This window comes from Lineus longissimus, chromosome 13, assembly GCF_910592395.1.
Source record: "Lineus longissimus chromosome 13, tnLinLong1.2, whole genome shotgun sequence".
Taxonomy (NCBI): domain Eukaryota; kingdom Metazoa; phylum Nemertea; class Pilidiophora; order Heteronemertea; family Lineidae; genus Lineus; species Lineus longissimus.
In genome coordinates, this window is record NC_088320.1 from 9,334,658 (window position 1) to 9,350,769 (window position 16,112).

The 16,112-nt window shown below is 41.9% G+C and overlaps 1 protein-coding gene across 1 annotated transcript; it reads right to left on the reverse strand.

Annotated features, from left to right (window-relative positions):
- Window positions 1-9,284: 9,284 nt before the first annotated feature.
- LOC135498391 (uncharacterized) lies at window positions 9,285-10,622 on the reverse strand. Its single transcript, XM_064788647.1, has one exon. It carries the CDS (start codon window positions 10,620-10,622, stop codon window positions 9,285-9,287), a length of 1,338 nt encoding a protein of 445 aa, XP_064644717.1.
- Window positions 10,623-16,112: the final 5,490 nt, after the last annotated feature.

Here is a 16,112-nt window from a genome sequence, read left to right on the forward strand (position 1 = left end):
AATAAATTATCCACGGGGCAGTTGGAGTCATTTATGCTTAGTTTATCTGCCAGTGTAAAGATGGCACTGCGTCTGATCATTTGATACCAGGAAACCAAATTGTTTCTACATGAAAATTTCCCGCAACTTGCAACTGAACGTCAAGCCCCTTTTCAGAAGAGGTCAGGCAAGGGGTATGGTGATGTAAGAGACGTCATCATGCCTCATGTCACAATCAAGTAAGAGACCGCATTGTCGCCTGAATGATATGAGACAAGAGGGTGATGTCACAATCAAGTAAGTGACCACATTGTAGCCTGATCGATATAAGAGAAAAGCGTGATGTATGAGACGTTATCATGCCAGCTGTCACAGTCAAGTGAGACTTCGTTGTAGCCTGATTGATATAAGAGAAGCGGGTGATGAAAGAGACGGCATCATGCCTCATGTCACAATCAAGTAAGAGACCGCATTGTAGCCTGATTGATATGAGAGTAGAGAGGGTGATGTTAGATTTGTGCTAACCCATTTTCATTAACAACTGACCAACTTGGAGACGGTTACAGCGAAAGGTGTCATCTGTGTTTGATATCAAACTAAAAGAGTGTTTAAGAGTAGGTTTACCCTGATGTACTTTTATGACTCACTAATCAACTTGAACACCGTTTTTGCTAGGCAGTCGCGTTAATGGTATCAAACTAAAGGTATTGAAAGAGCAGTTTTGCGCTGGCCTGCTTAAACACAGTTGGAGCAAAGGCACTAAAAGTATTGAAGAGCGGATATGACAAAAGAAGCCCTGAACTACTTCATTCACTGCAGTTCAAATAAAACCTTCATAACTGTCATCCACCCTAGAAGCCAAATTCATTAGACGTGTGTAACTTCTCCCTGATTAGTTATAGGGCCTATTCATATTCTGTGAAGATTGATATGAAGGACCTGAATCTGTCTATTCAGTAGTTAAACGCTGTTTTAAGCTGAACGCCCTTCATGAATTTGGCCCCATTTGTCTAAGCTTGATTCCATCTAGTCTGTCCACATCTCCCTATCTACCATAAACCTACATTATGGTACTCGCATATACTACTTGCTACATTTTCTTGTCATTCATCTCATTCCTTGCTGTTAAATTCCGCCAGCGTAGCTATTCAGGCCGCCAGGCCTCTAGTTGTCACTTTTTGTGCCCTTTTGGGGCTTTTGGGGAACTTTGTTTTCCAAACCATGTAGGATTCTCCTGGGTCCTGGGCCTAGTAAGGCATACACTACACCATGCAATAGACCTACACATAAGACACCTAAGTCATTTATGGAGGTATTGAATGATCCAATGACTCCAAATGATCAAAGAGGACCCTTTCTGGGGTATGAGCCGAGAACATGGAATACATTGCAGGCTTATGGATGACGCTATCTTGGTGAACTTAGTTCCAAAAGCAAAAATTGTCGGATCGGAGAGTATTGTCGCTGCTTCAAAATGTGAGCGAAAAGCAAATCTTGTTGCTGCTCGATCATGGGTTGATTGTGAGTGGACAGTTCGTGGACGTTCATCCAGTTGGAAAGCCAACGAACAATCTCATTATGTCTGGGGTAACACCCTTTCTACCCAACAATGCCATAATATTGCAGCTTTGTCAATTCGGAACAGTAACCAATAACATTCGCTACATCTCTCTTGGTACTAGGCAAAAGAGCCTAAGTCATATATAAGTCTTTTCATAGACAAACTAGGATAAGTCTGGATCCCAGGGCAGAGCTGCCGTAAACTCTGATGATTCATGTTCAAGGTCTAGTTGTCAACCGATAAAAATCTACGGTGTGATTTGTGTAAGAAAATCGGCAATCCTACGCGTCGGTGTCGTTCAAGAGCAAGTCCAACTACTGTGGCTCCTCCTGTCGCAGACAAAGCACCTGCTGCTACTTTCTATACACGGTTTAGCTGTGCTCAGCACTGTCTGGAATCAATCCGAGAGACATCTTCAGCCATTCTAGATTCAGTCAGCCGGCCACGGAGGGATCGCAGCACCAAATAAAGCATTTCTCTTACCACTTTCACAGTGTCGGCACCTAGCAGGAAATGGTGTCATGAAAAATTGTAATTTTCGAGGCCCGCCAAAAGCATCATTTTGCATGGGAAGTGATATACGCTAGTGACGTAAACAAATATGGCTGCATGAAAGTGATATCGAGGAACATTTCACTGTTTATTTCACGAAAATCCGTGTTATATTCACAGAATAATTCGAAATCTAGCGCGAGGTACATTTTCCAAGTATTGCCAAGTACGCTTCAAATATCTTTCCCCTTTAGAATCCTTTGATAATGTCAGCAATCGAGCTTTTTGGCATCCAAAGATAAAAGTGAAAGGAATCCAATGTCAAAATTTTGCGTTGGACACGCGGGTAGATTTCTAGTACGAGCCCCCAGAAGATGCCGTTTATTCGGTTCATTTCATCAGTTTCAACATAGTTTCAGCGGTCACATGATCAAAACATTGGCGGCAAGTTCAAGCTGAAGTTTGTGTTGATTTTGTGTGAATTGGGGAATCTGGACAGAAATATGAGGAAACACAGAAAATATGGAGTCCAGGACTGCTGATACTCTCATACTGTATGGTGCACATCATCATGGTGCTTTGACATTCACACTAATTCAAATGTACTTTACCCATAGTTCTAAAAACAATATTCTAGAAATATAAAGCACATTTTTCTTCATTGTTTGCCTCTAGTCTAGGTCTGTAGCTGTCTCAGTGTCGTCCGTCGAGTCTAGTCAACATACATGTAAGCAATGCTCATGTAACCAACGGTTAATTATGCTGTTAATTTGTTCACTCAGCTGCATGAAATGAATGATATAGATAGATAAGAGTATCAAAGGGAAACTATAGGCAGGAGCCAGCTTAAGTATTAACAAGAACCAAGGTCCCTAACTCAGGGCATCATGACGACTGTCTTTGAGTACGAGTCGCATAATGTGTACTAATTTGATCCCCTTGCGCCTACCAACTATCCCTCATAAATACTAATGTGAGGGATAGGCCCCTTTCTCTGGCATTCCAGCTGCAAGCTCCACCTACATTCCGTGTAAGTATGACAAAATGAACAGAATACTGCGACAGAATCTTGCACACCATTGTGCCCTCTCTAAACATTTATCGGATCTGATGACAGAGAGAAGAGAAAAAAAGAGGTTTTAACTTTCTCCCTCTCAGATTTCCTTCTTAGGAGACAAGAGACTGACCAGCCATCTTTATGTAACAAAAGGTTGTTACATTGTCCTTCTCAGACTATCCTCTTGGAGACTGAACAACTAATTGATTGCCTGTGACCTCCACATTATGAGGTATTAGGTTGTGACATGTTGCTTCTGAACCTAGTCCATCTAGTATACAGGACATCTGGCGTGTCTTATGACCATTGCTGTAGAAAAAGCTGCTAGTAGGTTGAAATTGTTTTCACTGAGAAAGCAATTGTTTTCACTGAGAAAGCAAATGGTCAATGTGTCATGAATTCATGGTTACTTCAAATTTAGCCGCTCCTGTCGTTTGAATTAAAGTAACAGTGTGGAACGACCCTCCATCATAGCCCTGCTCTTCAGAATAGAATTCCATGTGTTAACACTGCATGTTGGCTCTGAATACCTGATTGAGCCAATTATTGTCTGGTGTCTCAAACATACCAGTGAGGGAGACCAATAAAAGATATGGCCATAGTCACATATGGTCAACCAGAGAACGGTCTTTATCAGCAGGACTCCAAACTTGTCCAATCAAGGAGATGAGACTATTTCGTACATGGTAGCTTCTCCAGGAAACAGACACAACCTTGGGACTGTCTTCAACATTTGTCACAACCTTGACGGGGTACCACAAATGTTTATTTTGTAGCCTGGTACATCCTCACAATATTCACATCCCATGATAATTCTCTGACATTCATAAGGTAGTGCATCTGATGGGGGACACATGACCCTCACTCCCACACTTTCTTAGCGAATCTTTATGCCATAGACAACAGATGTTTGCACAGCATGATTGGGACATACTGTACATGAACCTTAGACAATGAATCCTTGTCTTTCAAAGATTATTAATTGAACACTTGAATGGCTGCAGAACTCTCAAACTTGGCAATTTGGTAAAAGTGCATATGGATTACCCAGTACCCATTTCAAGAGTTCTATTGATCATGGAGTAATAAAGATAAAATGTCCAAAGGGGCAGTTAACGTAAGGGACAAGTGATGCAATGGAAGAATTATTGTCTTGATTTCCTTGACCTGAGACATGCCCAAAGATGCATAACCTGAGAAAATGGATGATCTATATGTCAAACATGTCAACGCCACACATTCACAACTTCTTTGTCGATACTGTGTGTCAGGCTTGCCGCACCACTACTGGTTTTACTGTAGGTAAACAGTCTTACACTAACGGCAATTAAATGAATAAGAATATTTCGATTTATAGCGATGCCGATAAATTTATATCATGGCCCCTGGCCCTGCAGGTAAACTCTAGTAACGAATGAAAAAGGGAGACATTCAAATACCCTCAAGGTGTTTTGCTCATCATGTATACACACTATTACTGCGACTCTGTGTAGGTACTGTGCACAGCAAGCAAGTCTACACTATATACAATGTGTATTACACACGTTACATGTATACATACACGGCGAACCTGGAAATGAAAATCAGCGGAAAAGAGAGCTTACAAAAACACTGAATTCACAGTCAAAGAGTTTATCTATTCGTATGAATGATATATTACATGATAAATTGACTCTAAATCGACTAATTCAGCGCATATTGAGTCACTTCGACGGTTGAACGAAGATATAGCAGTGATTTCTTTGGGCCCGAAATAACCTTTTGTTTCGATCGATTTGTTTACGTCACGTGACTGCACTGTTTAGTCGCGAGTTTCAGCAGCGGTTCTGTCACATTTCATAAAACTTTCCCGAAAATAAGTCTTTGATAACAGAATTATACGTTTTTTGCAGAGGATAATCTTCATGATGTTTATATCGATATGTAGATTTTTCTAGTTGGACAACCGTATATATCATCTTCTTTTTAAGCGAAGAAGCGAGGATTTTCTCAAAATTTTATCATCAAACCCGTGTTTAAAGAACCAGTAGAAATTGAACACATTCTTTCTTTACCAATATTTGGATCGACAAATAAGCTAAGGTAATTCTTAATCTGTGTCACACGGCTTTGAGCAGTGGTTTGCAGGAAAAAATAGAAACCAAGCATTTTCCGAACCGTGCCAAATCTTCTCAAAATTGCTGCCTTACATTATGTTAATGAGCAAAAATGACGTCATTGTGGTAAGGGAATGGTATCCGTCCTTCCTTCCTTCCTTCCATCCGTGTCACTTTTGGGCATTTTGTAACCGTAAGACCTAGGCACTTTGTTGACGCTGCTAAATTAGGAGTAGCCCAATGGGAACTCAGAAACCAAAAATCAGCGCGATCCGACCTACATTCGGCGAATGAGGTCATCGGGAAGTTTAAACTTCTTTCCTATATACCTCGGTCCACAGAGGAAATATTGTTTTCAAATCTGGCCGAATATTTTTTAATAATTTTCTATTTTGACTTGTAATGGAATTAGTTTAGTTTTCACCGCCAGTTGGCGCTACAGGCACATTTGACTGCGTTTTTGACGATTCAAAAGCCCGGGTTATGACGTATAGTTGCGCAGTTGTATTCTGCGCATTGAATTGGCCAAGGAACCAGGGTATATTTCAGCATACCCACTGTGACCAGTCTAAAGATGGAAGATTGATTTTGCAACACGGAAAGTAATCAATTTTCTGCTAAAAAGTAGTCAAGTAGGCGATATTATCACTAGTTCCTTTCAGTGGGTAGTCATAAGGTCTTATGGAATACTTTCAGAAATTAGTTCTTGAAAATTTAGCCACAATTCTGTGAAAACGGTATCGGAAGTGCACGCTCTATTCGCGATGTATTTTGAAGTGGAGAATTCCCACAGTATGTGCAGTGAATCGGCATGATTCTGTTCGCCTGTTAAGTTTTAGTTCTACGATTCTTTCATGAGTAAAAAGTAGACATTCTAAGCAATACAATAATGTCACTCCCATAAAAATTGATTGGAAATTGAGGGAGCTACGGCATTCTCTTCGGCAACTGGCAGCGCTGAAAAAATACATTGCATACTGTACTATACCAAATGGCACATTTTAAAAAGCACTCATTTGACAACGTAGGGAATCACCAGAAATGACGTCATCGCTGGTCTAAATAGAAAACTACGGTGGCGCAGTAGAGCACAAGAAAAGGTTTAGCATTAACTTCGTCATGCAAGCTTCAGCTACAAAACGATTTCTCATGAATGATTTACTTGATCATCATCAGCTTGTTTTCCCCTGATAGAAAAAAAAATGATTTACAATTTCCATCAAAGTTTTCTATTTTGTGTATAGTCACATGTTATTTAACTGGCAAGGAGCCAAGCAGACAATCAAAACTTACTATTGTTCAATGAAACATAATTTTCTTAACTCTTTCATATTTTTCACTTTCATACTAAACAACGCAGGTTTCCCTTCATGACCCAAGAATAATTCTTTAGACATTTTTAATGACTCGGAATCCATGCACTCTGATTCTCCATAAATGGATGTATGGTTTGACCAATTCTTGCATGACATGTCCACCAAACAAAATGTGAATGCAGTCCGGCAAAGAGGAACAACCAACCATTCATTTCGACATTTAAAGGCTACATGATTCCAAGAAAATACATTTATACTACCAAGTAAAAGGTTTATCCTACATTTTCGTTCATATGTAGTCTAGCATTTACTTGACTTGGTAGCAAATACTGATTTCTAAAAATCCTTTGCTTTCACAAGTACTAAACTATTCCAATTTTTGAAGCATACTAAATGTTTCAAAATCTGGAGTAAAAGCTTATGCTAGTTTTTATTCATATGGCCCATCAACAGGTGCATACCATAAACCATGGGAATGTTCCAACAGTGGCATAATTATGTCAACCAAAAACATTGGTACCGTAGTGAACGCAAAAGGATATCAAATACCATGGAGCATGCCATTTTCATGCATAATGAACTAAACACCGGGAAGATATTAATGATATTAACTCAGCTGAGCGCCAGGCCCTTGGGCCTCTTGTTGGTACTTTTGGTTGCTGGTCTTGGGTTTTCCCGCAGTTAGGAGCTGGGGTCAAATTGGCGGTCTATTGTTTATGGGTGCTGTTTTAGTCAGAGCTAGCCCTTGATTATGAAGGGATTTTCAAATTAAGGTGACCATGGTATTTTTATGTGCTCACTAGAGCTTTCAATACTTGATGTATCTGAAGAGGCGCGCTGAACCTGACATGGCCTTATCAAGGAGCTGCTCACGATGCTGAACTTCTAGCTTGCCTGTCGACTAAGTGCCTTGCCCGAGACATTGCTACATGTAGTAGGAGCACGCATTTTAAAGTTATAGTAGTGATAGTGCAGTTGGTTCGAGCCATTTGGAAGCCGACATGTGAAGGCCTTTCTGGGTTCTCCTTCTTCTCCGTATAAAAAGGGGCATATTGCTGACTAAGGAATGAGGCATATTGACATTGCCTCATCATCTCTATCGGACCAATTGATATGCTTTTATATGCACGCATACATCACGCCATTGCAGGGTCCGAGTCTGTGGACAATTGGTTTGATTAATTTGTCTCTTCGATATTGCTCCTTTATTGCATTAGATTTTCATCGCAATTCAATCTATTCAAGATATAGCCAATTTGAACCTGTCTGCGCCACGGATATTTACTACTTCACACCCTCAGTCCTATGTTATTTCTATTAGGTCATCCAGCTGAGTGCCAGGCCCGTTGTTTCTTACTGTGGTCGGGTGATGGTTGGGTGTATATGGTGGTGATAGCTAGCAGACAATTTTCTGTCAAAATGTCAGGTAAATTCAGATTTACAGCCCATGAGGTTTTGGATGCTTTAGACAATGTTTTATTATGCTGTTAGTTGCTAGGGAGTTCTAGGAACATTTTCTGTGTTGTTTTTATGACTTTTTGTGGCTTTCTGGAATGTCTAGTTCTGTCAATTATTTCAGAATTCGGTGAGGGATGAAAACTATATTTCTTTTTTAAATTCTGTAAATCAGGTGTTTTACCTAAATAGGAAAGCTGTGAAGCAAAGAAAAGTACTCAGAAATACCTTTCAGGAGATATATAATGCAAGTAGCTTTGATGATTTGTTTTATTTTTTAATTTTTGTTGAAAACAGTGGAATTGGAAGTTTTCACCGTTACCACACGTACCAATTTGTCATCTCCATGGTGCATTTCAGCAATGCATCTGAATTTCCTCAAGCCCCTGGGAAGTTTGTCATCTACCACCAGTACTGGATCTCCAGGCTGCAAGCTTCTCTCTTGGTAGAGCCATTTCAGAGGATTATGGAGCAGGGGGAGGTGTGGTGGGACACGAAGAAATAATATTGTATTGCCTCTTCGGTTCGTTTATTGTCGATATACACGTTTACTGATTGTATTAGCATCGATTTTCATCCAGAAATCTAAAATTTTTCAATCATGTCTGAATTCGTTGTTTATCCCTTTTGTCGAATTCCGTCTTTGCCGTTGTCTTCGGCGTGGTTGTGCGTAGTAGCTTGCGACAACCCAGGGGACATCATGGACAGGCATGTCTTTTAAACGGTAACTTCTAAATGAACGCGGTAACTAGAACTTGTAAACGATAAACTTAACGCAAATGTCTTTGCTATACTGACATAAGAGTCCAAATGCATGTCACACCGACATGATACACGTAGTCCAAAACACATGTCATAACTACACTGACATGATATACGTAGTCCAAAACACATGTCATAACTACACTGACATGATACACGTAGTCCAAAACACATGTCATAACTACACTGACATGATATACGTAGTCCAAAACACATGTTATAACTACACTGACATGATATACGTAGTCCAAAACACGTCATAACTACACTGACATGATATAGTCCAATTAAGTGTCCATCAAATCGGTTCTATCTTTTGCCTTCATCAGCAGAATCGGTCTGGAAATAGGGCGCTTCAGGGCTAATCCGCTTGCCAATCGCACATTGACAATCCTAACAAGATTGTCGGTTCCAGGGTAGACGGCTACGACTTCGGCATATTTCCAAGCTCCTCGTTTTGCTTTCTCATCCACAACTAACACAATGTCATGTCCTTGGCGATTCTCTTCTTCTTTGGGCCATTTGAGGCGAGGCGACAGCTTGTGAATCGAGGTCATCCAGCGTCTTCAGTAGTTGTCTACCATGTTGTTGCAAAGCTGGCGACGTTTGTGATGGTTTCCGGTAAAAGGCTTGCATGGCACTTGTGGCGACTGTAGTTCTCCTCTACCGATGAGAAAGTGGTTTGGCGTGACAGGCTGATCATCGACTGGTGACGATGATACGGCAGTTAGAGGACGACAGTTTATCAAGGCAGAAATCTGTGCGAACATTGTTTCCCATTCCACAAATGTGAGTTTGTCGGAATTGACCATCGTCTTCATGGCGCGCTTGACTTCCTGTACCATTCTCTCAACAGCCCCCTGGCGGTGAGGGCCATCGGGTGGACCAAATTTCCATTCAATTCGGAACTTTAGGCTGGCTTCACGTACTTTGTCTTCATCTAATTGGAGATGGAGCTGCCGAGTTTCCTTATTGGCTCCTCGGAAACATGTGGCGTTGTCACTGATCATCTTGGCCGGGGCTCCTCGGATGCTAACAAATCGTTCCAATGCTTGCTGGAAAGCCTCGGTAGTCAAGTCCTGAACGCAGGTGAGGTGGACAGCTCGTACAGTAGCGCAAGTGAAGACAGCGCCATATCCCTTCGATACTGTGTTACAGTTGACCTTGACGATAACAGGGCCGAGATAGTCAACTAGCATGACATGAAATGCTGGAGTGAATGGTCTCACTCTGTAGAACGGTAAGTCAGCCATCTGCTTTTGGAGTACCTTCCCTCGGTTGCGAATGCAGATCTTGCAATCTCGTATGGTTACCTTCGCCAACTTGACGTCTCTGATGATCCAGTGGGTTTTACGTATCTCAGCAACTGTCTTGATCTGTCCTCTGTGGCAGGCGTGTCGATGTCTTTCGCGAGTTATGAGGAGAGAGATGTGACTCGATTTTGGTAGAAGGTACGGGTGTCTCATATCGTATGAAATTGGTGCCTTATCGATCCGACCACCAACGCGGTAGACTTGAGCAGTGCCGTCTAAAAACGGGTTGAGCTTCATTATGCTTCTCTGGTCAAAATCTAAGCCTTGTTGAGCGTAGCGGGTCCAGTATAGTTCAGCTTCTTTGATTCTCCTCATCGATGGCCATGCTGCGCTCCTCGTCATCAACTGCTTTAACCATTGATGCTTTGGCAAATTCTTCAACGATAGGATGCGTGCTGTAACCATGACAAGACGTGTCCAGCTTGAGAATTTGGTAGGATCAATGATGGGTTCTACAGCAACAATGTTCAGTGCAAGGACCTTGGCGTTTCGAATGTGATACGTTTTCAGTTCGGTCTTCATGATCTGTTCGAACATTGCTTGGTGTCTCTGGCAAAGAGCTCGAAGGTAGGCGTAGGTATGCAGGTCCATCGATGACGCATTTCATGCCCTCAACATCGACTCCTCAAGAGACCAGATCGATTACATTCTGGTCAGTTGGTACGTAGGCAACATCTGTGATTGGGTTGAAATCGCCGGTTATTTCGCCGACTCGACAGGCAACATATGAGCGGAATGCTTTCTACTGAGTGCGTTGCCATGCGAAAACTGTCATGCTATCTGTCCATAACTTCATGTATTGGATGTCCAGGCGCAGCGCATCACGAACTGTAACCATCAGACGGGCCAGCAGCAGTAGTGCCTGGAGTTCCTTGCGCGGGATGCTACATTGTTTAAGCGGCGTAAGGCGACCGCGTGCGCACACAAACGAGAGTTCAGCATCAGATTGTTCAGATTCCTCCCATCTCAACCAAACACCAATTCCCATTGCGTCTTCGGATGCATCGCTAGTTCAATGAAGGGATACACTTGGTAAAAGTTTATACTGATACTTCTCTGGGATGAGACATCTCGGTATTTTGAGTTCACTGACGTTGGTCAGATCTCGTTAGATAGCTTTCAGTTCGGTAAACCGGTCACTTTCAGGACTCATCGGAGTGTCCCAATCGAGATCGAAGCGCCACATTTTCTGCAGTAACATCTTTGGCTGAACGATGATGCCTGACAACATTCCAAAGACATCATAATACGATGAAGTTTTGGCGAGGATTTTACGTTTAGTTGGTAAAATATCTTTGTTATCTTTGATATTCCAAGTGGTTCCGAGAACGGTCGTTTCTCCGTTGCGTGGGATGTATTCCGGATCACATACAGTTGGTTTATTCGACAGCCACTTACTTGAGTTTACCCTTCCCTAGGGTACCGGTAAGATCGGTCTTTAACTGTTGAACACTGTCCTCTGCTCTCTGAGAGTCATTTAAATCATCCATGTAGAATTGATCGGTGATGACACGTTGAATCTCAGGATTTTCAGATGCATGCTCCTGAGTGACGTGGCGTAATGCCAGTGGTGACAAAGCAGGCCATACTGCCTGGATGGACTGACCAAGATCTACTCTAGGTCAATCGAGGGGAGAAATTGACTCCTTGCGGTCCCGCTATCAGGATACCTCTGTATATCTAACCGTATTTCTTTGTCGCCACACGCATCTGATGAGTCTCTCTTGACGAAACCGCATTTCCTGCACCTTCTTGACCTATCAGGCACACATGGTTGCTTCATACCATCAGTGCACGGTGCCCAGTAGCCAAAATCCTTCATTTTGGTCCTCTCTTGTTGCCATGAGCAACAGAGCATGCAGGCTCAGGCTACGATGTCACTGATGACGTCACAAGGATGCCATGACATCATCATGATGTCATGACGTCGGATCAACAATCACAGCTGTCAGACAGTCCCTGAATGATCTCTTCATTCAGTTGCGGTCATGCAGGCGCAGTGGACACCAAATTGCCACGTCAACATCATTTGTTATTATTTCCTTGGTGTCCACTGTCTGGGAACACCCCAGGGCGCTCTGGCTTTGGCACTGCACATCTGTAGTGCCTGTGATGAGGAAGTCTCACACTCGATTTTTGTCGCAACCATTTGGGCCTAGGGCCCCGCACTTACTTCAGAGTGCATTATTAATGGGCTTCAGCTCCATGAAGCTTTCATCAGTGCACCCAGCCCCTGTGGATTTCATGTTCCCAAGGTAAATATACGTACATTGCCACGTCATTTAAACCACGTTTCACCCTGAACCTTTCAAGGATTGTTGATATGTGTAATGACCAGAAGTTATTTGTTTATGGGCAGAAATGAATCAAAACCTGAATTTAGGCGAATTTTTAAAGTTTTGACGGTGAAATCAACATGTAGTCCGAAAGTCGGCTTTTGCCAAACAACTAATGGTTTGCTCATCCATTATTCAACGACACCCCTATGATACTCACCACACCATACCATATTCCCAAGTTCCAGTGGTGGGAAGGCAAACTATTGCTGAGATGACTCTTCTGCTTATTGAGCAACACCCACTGCAATTTCCACGCTCAGTCAGATGGGTACCTAAAATGTGGAATCGGGAATGATTGTCACCTTGCAAAGCAAGGATGCACCTAAACTTATGAATAACTATTATTGATATGAAACATAGATTTAATGGATAATGCTACAACTGTAAATTGTAGATGCCAACTGGTAAAGCGAGGCTGGTAGCGTCTGTGCTTTTTCAAATCGTGTACGAAAAATGACTCCAAAAACTTTTTACACTTCTGGAAGATCAATTAATTTCTGCATTTTATCGGTGATGTAATGAGAAACCACGAAGAACCAAGGTAAACAGGTATCTAATCATTCATTCTCGCAAATTTCAAAGAAATTCATGGACTCTTTGCCGAGAAATTATAAATCATGCACGACTTTGGCCGCCATGACGATGATCATCAATATCCGCCACACCGATATTCTAATGTTGACGGCGGGAGGAGTGACCAGCTGTCACTTGTTCCACAATCCGTTGGCGCCTTTCCGCAACAGGGCAGGTGACGTATGTAAATTATCTAGCCGGAAATGAACTCCGATACTGAAACGAAAAACCAGATGAAGTTCCTTCTATATTTACCGATTTAGACATTTTGAAGATTTGACTCTCCCAAACACCACCTAACTTTCCCTTCTGAAATCCTCTAGATATTTATACGGATCTAGCGGTAATTGTAAGTATAAACCACCATTTTGATGAAAGCAATTTGACATCTTCAACAATTCAATTGAATAAGCATTAGAAGATCAGCTGTTTTTAGGCAGTTTGAGTAGGTTTATTGTATGTTTTGACACTGTTTTCATTACTTTTTATACCCCAACAGTTGACTAATGTTGTACTTGACGGTTCTAAGACTAGGATGCTCTGTATTTTGAGGTTTTGTCGGGTATTTTGGTGCAGTTATCCATTTCCTGGTTCTACTGTAAGTAAGTGACCAGACAAATCACTGATGTTTTGCTATAATCGTGATAATAGTCACCGCACATGTGTTGGAACATCTGTGTGCACTATAGCACTACCTGTAACTTGAAAAGGGTGGTGCCTCATGAATGATATCATTGACAACAATGCACAGCTGACTGACCCTGGACAGACTAATTTAGGTACTGCCTACTTATAGACAATTGCAAATTTAAAATTTAAAATATCATTCTTTATTCATAGATCTTGCTGGATGAAGAGAACTGTGACAGATTTAGGACAGTGAGGTCATCAAGCTGCGAAAACAAGCGATCCATGTTAACTGGAGACTAATCAACCAACCACTACTTTCATCTGTAATATGCAAATGAGTTATAAAATAATAAGGCCTTGCCAATAAACCATTGCCTTGTCTATCTCCGTCGTCCGTTGGCTGTCGTCGTCCGTTGTTAGACATGGGTGGCACGTTTCGTTACCCCTGAAGCTATTGAAATCCAACTTGGTATACATGTACCCCTTGTTGACCACTACTCAGAGACCGAATCTCCACCTCATATGATTCACGGTTTGGCCACCAAGGGGCCAAATGTCAAAAGTGAAAACATGCATTTTCTCCCTTAGTACTAGTCCGAATTAAAAAAAAATTATATGGTTGGTACTTCTAGCAATGCTACATCACATATCCACCGGGTTTTTTATTTGACTCACTTTTCAAGGTCACAGAGGTCAAAGGCTGTCGGCGGCACTGCTGTTAGACAAAGGCGGCACGGTTTGGAACCGCTCAATTTTGTTACAAATGTACCCCTGGATGACCGCTACTAAGAGACTGAATTGTGGCGTCATATAATTCACCGTTTGACCACCATGGGGCCAAACGTCAAAAGTGAAAATATGCCATTGTTCGCTTAATACTGGTCCGAAGGTTTGAAAAAAATATGGTAGGTCTTTCTAGCAATGATACATCATATATCGTCTGCAGTTTTTTTTACTACTTTTCAATGTCCTTTGAAACAGGTGAGCACATGGTCCCTGGACCATTTCATTTATTAATTTGTTTTGTGGGGGTTACCCTGTGCTCAATATTGCATTTCAGCACATGGTAGACCATGTAATGAGGTGTCAGAGACAATGACGCACCAGTATTGACATCTATACGATTTTTGACTACAATAAGAATGAATGAGAACAACAATAGAACATCTAGAACACTGGGAGAACAAGTCTATGTTGGGGGTGCGTATTAATACGTCCAAACCACTGGCGAAAAGATCAAGTTTGACGTGTTAACTCGTTCAAAACAGTTAAAGGGTTAATCATCAACATTCCATCCATAGGCTCGGCTCATCCATGGTCGTATCTACCATTGGCCAATCATTGATCAATTGATGGATGAAATATTTTGATGGAGCATACTTTCCAGAATTCTGGAGACTGTTACTCAATTGGGTACTGTTACTCAAATTGCTTTGTACTTTGCTGCATGTGTTCGTTTTGGTGGGGCCCTCCGTGTGGGCTTATGATGGAACTCCCATCAATGGATTGTCCATGATCCATCAGTGGATCTACCTTGGGCCAACATAGAATATATAATGAGGTGGTTTGTGATAATCATCATTGATCCATCCATGGCCTCACCAAAAATCTATGCTTGCATGGACACTTTTGCCTGTGTTATTAAATCACATTATATTCATCGCCATCGAACATGACAGCATTATGTAATAAGGAACAAAGTGACCAATTTATTACACTGAAATTTACACAAAATTAGTAGTGGTTTATGATATTTATATTATGATTTCAGACCAGGTTTCAATAAGAAATTCCATCACCAAGAGGGACACCAAAGCCTCTGCTGTAGACAAGGACTGAGAAATGGAAAAGGGAGCCGTGGAGAACTAGGAGATCAGCATCATCAGAACCATATGGTAATATTGAGACCAGAGTTTGAGTCAATCCCGGCTGCCAAACTCCCTGGCATTAAACCCCCAACACTCGAGCCCTAGGGATAACTCATCCAGCTAGCTTCAAGTGCATAGTTCTATAATGCATGGCATTATACACTATGAGAACCTAGCACTGTTGTGCCCAGGAGCAAGTGTTAAGGTGACCTGTTTACCTCAACGTTCTATACCCCAGGTGGGGGTTTAAGCATGCGTTCAGAACCTAACCTTCTTGGCTCACCGTAGGGGAGTCTATACAATACCGAGTGTCCTTTGTCATCGTACGTCGTCATCGGTATCCTGTTTCAAAATAGTGGCATGTTTCTTAACCGCGATGGATATCAACTTGAACTGTCGTACACACAAACCCCCAGGTCAGGTGACCTCTGACACTGAATTTCGGCCCAATCTGATTCTGACTTGGCCACGAGGGGCCAAAAGGGGTAAACTAAAAAGTGTGATATCTCTCTTATAAGTGACTCATTCTCAATAAAAACGTTATTGTAGGTTCTCCTGGCAAGGATACATTACAAACCAGTTTTTGATTTGACCAAATGTTCAAGGTCACCGAGGTCTATTGGCGTCTATTGGCCGTCTGAGTGTAACTATGGCACTTCTTAACCACAGGC